Source organism: Sinocyclocheilus rhinocerous, unplaced genomic scaffold, assembly GCF_001515625.1.
Source record: "Sinocyclocheilus rhinocerous isolate Xijiao unplaced genomic scaffold, SAMN03320098_v1.1 scaffold9868, whole genome shotgun sequence".
NCBI classification, from domain to species: Eukaryota; Metazoa; Chordata; class Actinopteri; order Cypriniformes; family Cyprinidae; genus Sinocyclocheilus; species Sinocyclocheilus rhinocerous.
This window is the reverse complement of record NW_015636525.1, coordinates 32,257-37,067: the sequence shown is the minus strand read 5'-3', so window position 1 is coordinate 37,067 and position 4,811 is coordinate 32,257. Positions and strand designations below refer to the sequence as shown.

At 42.0% G+C, this 4,811-nt stretch overlaps 1 protein-coding gene and 1 pseudogene across 1 annotated transcript; both read left to right on the top strand.

The window, feature by feature from the left end:
- LOC107747772 (histone H3-like) overlaps window positions 1-4,811 on the top strand; it is a 25,014-nt pseudogene that overhangs the window by 14,068 nt on the left and 6,135 nt on the right.
- On the top strand, window positions 3,386-3,836 carry LOC107747771 (histone H2A-like). Its single transcript, XM_016562359.1, has one exon. The coding sequence runs from the start codon at window positions 3,386-3,388 to the stop codon at window positions 3,770-3,772; it is 387 nt and encodes a 128-aa protein (XP_016417845.1). The 3' UTR covers window positions 3,773-3,836.

The window sequence follows — 4,811 nt, the reverse complement described above, 5'->3', positions numbered from 1 at the left end:
GATTAATCGCGATTAATCGCATCCAAAATAAAAGTTTTTCTTTACATACTGTAATGTATGTATGTGTACTGTGAATGTATTTATCGTATATATATATATATATATATATACACACTTTCATGCACAGTAAATTATATTTACTAATATTGACATAATACATTGTTCTAATGATTTGGCTTATGCCTAATCACCTTCTTCATGTTGTTAGCCGTTGTTGGAAATAATTAACACAATTAACACATTCTTATTGACTGTTTTACATTACATAACACTGGGTCCTGTGTTCCAGTTTATAGATTTCATAGATTTCTAAAAAAAAAAAAAAAAAAATTTAAGCCAAACATATGTACATATGTACAAACACATTGAAATGGATTGAATTAATAAGAACTGATTAGAACTGCTAAATTAGAACTGCCAGTAAGATAAATATTAAAAGCATTCTGTAAAATAAGCATGACAGGTTCTAATTATCTAGGGAAGAAGCATAGAGAAGCATAGAGGAGAAAAAAAGAGAGAGAAATAGTCTTTTTTTTTTTTTTTTCATTGTTGTGATGATTTCATTGGCTCTGAATCCTCTGAATAAATATGTCTTCCTGTGTGTAGGCAACAAAGTCACACCAGTCCAAATCAGAAATCAACATCTGGCCCCGGATCTGCCAAAAGTACGGATGAGATTTCCTTAATGTATGTGTGCCCTCACTGATCTTAAAGGTCCCATATTTTACACCTTTCTGGAGTTTTATTTTAGGTTTTGATGTCCTTAAGAATATATATTTGCGGTATAAGTACCAAAAACCATCTCAATATATTTTTACAGCTCCTCTCTCAGGAGCTCTGCAGAGAACAGGTCGATTTTGGCCTGTCTAATTAATATTCATGAGCCTCTCTTCTGATTGGCCTGTTGTTTTCTGAGTGACGCACGGCCAGGCCAACCACAGGTAACTAGGGTCAGCGATGTCACAGCGCTAGCTGGAGGCAGCAAAACAAAGGGGAAACTGGAGGCGGCCCATTTGAGTTAGAGTGTAACGTTACAGGTCGGCCGATCTGGTTTAGTAGTTAAAGTTAACCTTTTCGAGATGTTTCCGTGTTGTTGCTGCTCAGCAATAGCATGGATGCGGTGTTGTCTGGGGGTTTGGCAAAAGGAGAGTGGGAGGGTGGGCGGTGCTCGGGGTGGTGACTGAAGGCGGTGACTGTGTAGTTCTGACGTCAACTTTTTACGGAAGTCGCAACAGTTCATGAAAAATCACAGCTACTTTATGCAGGCTGTGTGAATTTTACTGTGGACTGACTGTTTTGAAACTTATATGGTAGTTACATAGCACCTAGACCTCAGTTATCATGAAAAAAGCCAGAAAATGTCAGTTTTGACAATATGGGACCTTTAATATATGGGCAGTCAACAAAGCTTGCAACATTGGGGCATTTCATTTCAACAAGGCCAAACACCGACTGCTCTTTGGATCGCGATGCCGATCAGGTGATGATCCAGGGTGCGTCAGGATGGAAGCCACAGGGATAGTATAACCTCCCTTGCTCTGCAGTACTCAGTCTGATGGATAGGTCTCAGAAGTGTTTATGCAAGATTTCTGGTTGAACCAGTTGAACCACTGATGTCACACGGACTACTTTGTCGATCATCTTGGTACTTTTCTGGACCTTGAAATCCACAGAGCGAAGTTGATGTATTTCCTCAGCTACCAGCACGGATCAGCTCTAGGCATGATGAAGCGGATATCGTCCTCTTTTGGAAGACCAAACAAAGTAGTTTCGCTTTCACAACGAAACACACAGTAGCTTCACGACATGGCGGCGGCAGCAACAGCGAGAATAAAAGTTACGCCTTCTTTCTTTGCGTGAACATTTGGGCGGTGTTATGCAAATCTTCCCACATAGTGACGTAGATATGTGGGGGCGTGTTAGAACGAGCCGTTTTAGGTAGGTGTGGTTGACTCTTAACTTTTATAAAGAATATCTCTTTGGATTTGAGACTTTAGTCTTTGAAACTTTACAGATCTTCTTTATGCACCAAGAGCTTGTAACACGCCAAAGAGAAAGGAAAAATTGAAATCGCATCATATGATCCCTTTAATTTGTGTTCCGAAGATGAAAGAAGGTCTTACAGGTTTCGAACAACACGAGGGTGAGTAATTAATGACAGAATTTTCATTTTTGGGTGAACTAACCCTTTAAGTACCAGTGGCCACTGTGCAAAGCATTATTAGAAAGTTCAAGGAAATTCACTACCCACATAAATTCAGACAAACAATCTGTATACATATTGTAAATACATGACTTTATTGCAAATTAGCATTTAATAGTGGGTAAGTGGTCAAAATATAAGAAAATGTTTCCCTAGAGAGGGAAATAACTTTATTACAAGTTTTCTATACATCAGCGAATGAAGATGTAGCTATTTAACAAATTACAAGAAGAGTGGAGTTGTGTTTTTGCTTTGAACTGGTGTTTTTGCTTTCTCTGTTTGCTGTTCAGTCAAAATAAACAATTTCTCATAGAGCAAAGGCTAAAAAAAAAGTATATAAGACCCTTGACCGGAGATGAGGACCTGCGTGTGCTTCAGCCTGCCCAAAACTACAACTGTATGACGCGCTCCAGACGACCCTCGTTGATGCTCATTTCATTAAAATCATGCAAGGCTTTAAATTTACACGCCGCTTGGTTTCGTGGCTGATGCTCGCCTTGAGTTTGATCTGACCGGGGCAAAATAAACATTTCATCGATGCGTATTTTAGTCTCCAAAGAAAGCCAAGAACCTCTGCTTGGTATTTGCTTTGTTTTTAATGAGCCAAACTATTTCTCACTCCAGTTTTTGCCCTAAATGTAGGAGAAGAAAACACAAGCGCGAGCGGAATCTCACAAACAATGAGCTGGGCAGGTTGAGTCCATAAGGTTCACAAATATAAGAACAAATATAATGTGCTTGACTCTCCAAGCTTGAATTTCCAGCGACAGTATTAAATGTGCACCTTGATCCTAGGATTGAAACATCTTTCAAATTAGCAAAATGTTGCTTTTTATTTTTTTTTATGTCCTCACATCAGTATCATCAGAGACACATCAATGTGGAAAATAATGTTTTTTTTTTTACTTTAAACCACATAAACACATTTCATTACACCAAATACACAAAATAATGTTCTTTTTAGCAGCATCATATGACCCCTTTAATATTTGTGTCTAACTGAACCTGCCAGAAAGTGGGCGTGGCTTCGGCGGTTGGTGTTGGAGGGAAGTTCAGTGATTGGTTTGAAATCTTACAGGCTCTAAACCAATGGGCGACTCGCACGCTCTTTTAAATACAGTATAACGGAGCTCATGGTTTCATTATTTCTGCTTTTGAAAGCATAAGTAATTTTAAACGAGAATGAGTGGAAGAGGTAAAACCGGTGGCAAGGCGAGAGCGAAGGCCAAGAGTCGCTCCTCCAGAGCAGGGCTGCAGTTCCCCGTCGGTCGTGTTCACAGGCTTCTCCGCAAAGGTAACTACGCACAGCGCGTCGGTGCCGGAGCTCCCGTTTATCTGGCGGCTGTGCTCGAGTATCTCACCGCTGAGATCCTGGAGTTGGCTGGAAACGCCGCCAGAGACAACAAGAAGACCCGCATCATTCCCCGTCACCTGCAGCTGGCGGTGCGCAATGATGAGGAGCTGAACAAACTCCTGGGCCGAGTGACCATCGCTCAGGGCGGCGTGCTGCCCAACATCCAGGCCGTGCTGCTGCCCAAGAAGAGCGAGAAACCCGCCAAAGCCAAGTAAACAGATTCAAGTCTGTTTCTGGAACAAAAAAGGCTCTTTTAAGAGCCACCCATGTTATCTATTGGAGAGCATTTTTGCTTTAATCAGCAGAATCACACAACGTGTTTGATTATTATATAAAATCCAAGCTGCATTTTAGTGTTAAGCACATGAACAAAAGTTTTTCACTCCTAAACTTCACTGTAAAGTAAATAAAAGTATAAATCCTAATAAAACATGGTTATTAGCAGTGCGAGATCTCCAAACCAGACCATTTAATAAGATGTTCATTTAAGGGTAGGCTGATTTAATTTGCTTGTAATGCTTGAACGCAGACGAAGATATTCTATTTTGTTCTAAACCGAACTCGACACAATCTTTGGAAATAATGTGAATAAGTATCCCAAAAAGAGTATAAAGAGGAGTAATATGTATGTAATTAAGAGTGTTTTACTCACAAAAGATGTAAACAGAACAAAGCATTTTGAGCGGGAAACACATAGTCTCTCTGAAAACTAGAGACGCAGTCATTGGCTAGCAGGCATGCGCAGACGTCACACATCAGCCAATCACAAGCTTCTGCACCCCCGTGACGCCATCTTAAGATGCTTTAAAAGCAGCTGTGTTGCAGAGATCGTTACTTTCAACGCTAGTAGCCTGAAGAAATCAGATAGAAGCAATGGCAAGAACCAAGCAGACCGCTCGTAAATCCACCGGCGGCAAAGCCCCAAGGAAGCAGCTCGCTACTAAAGCCGCCCGGAAGAGCGCCCCAGCAACCGGCGGCGTCAAGAAGCCCCACCGTTACAGGCCTGGGACCGTGGCTCTCCAAGCTGCTGATCCGCAAACTGCCTTTCCAGCGTCTGGTGCGAGAAATCGCTCAGGACTTCAAGACGGACCTGCGCTTCCAGAGCTCCGCTGTCATGGCCCTGCAGGAGGCCAGCGAGGCTTATTTGGTCGGTCTGTTTGAGGACACCAACCTGTGCGCCATCCACGCCAAGAGAGTCACCATCATGCCCAAAGACATCCAGCTGGCCCGCCGCATCCGCGGAGAGCGCGCTTA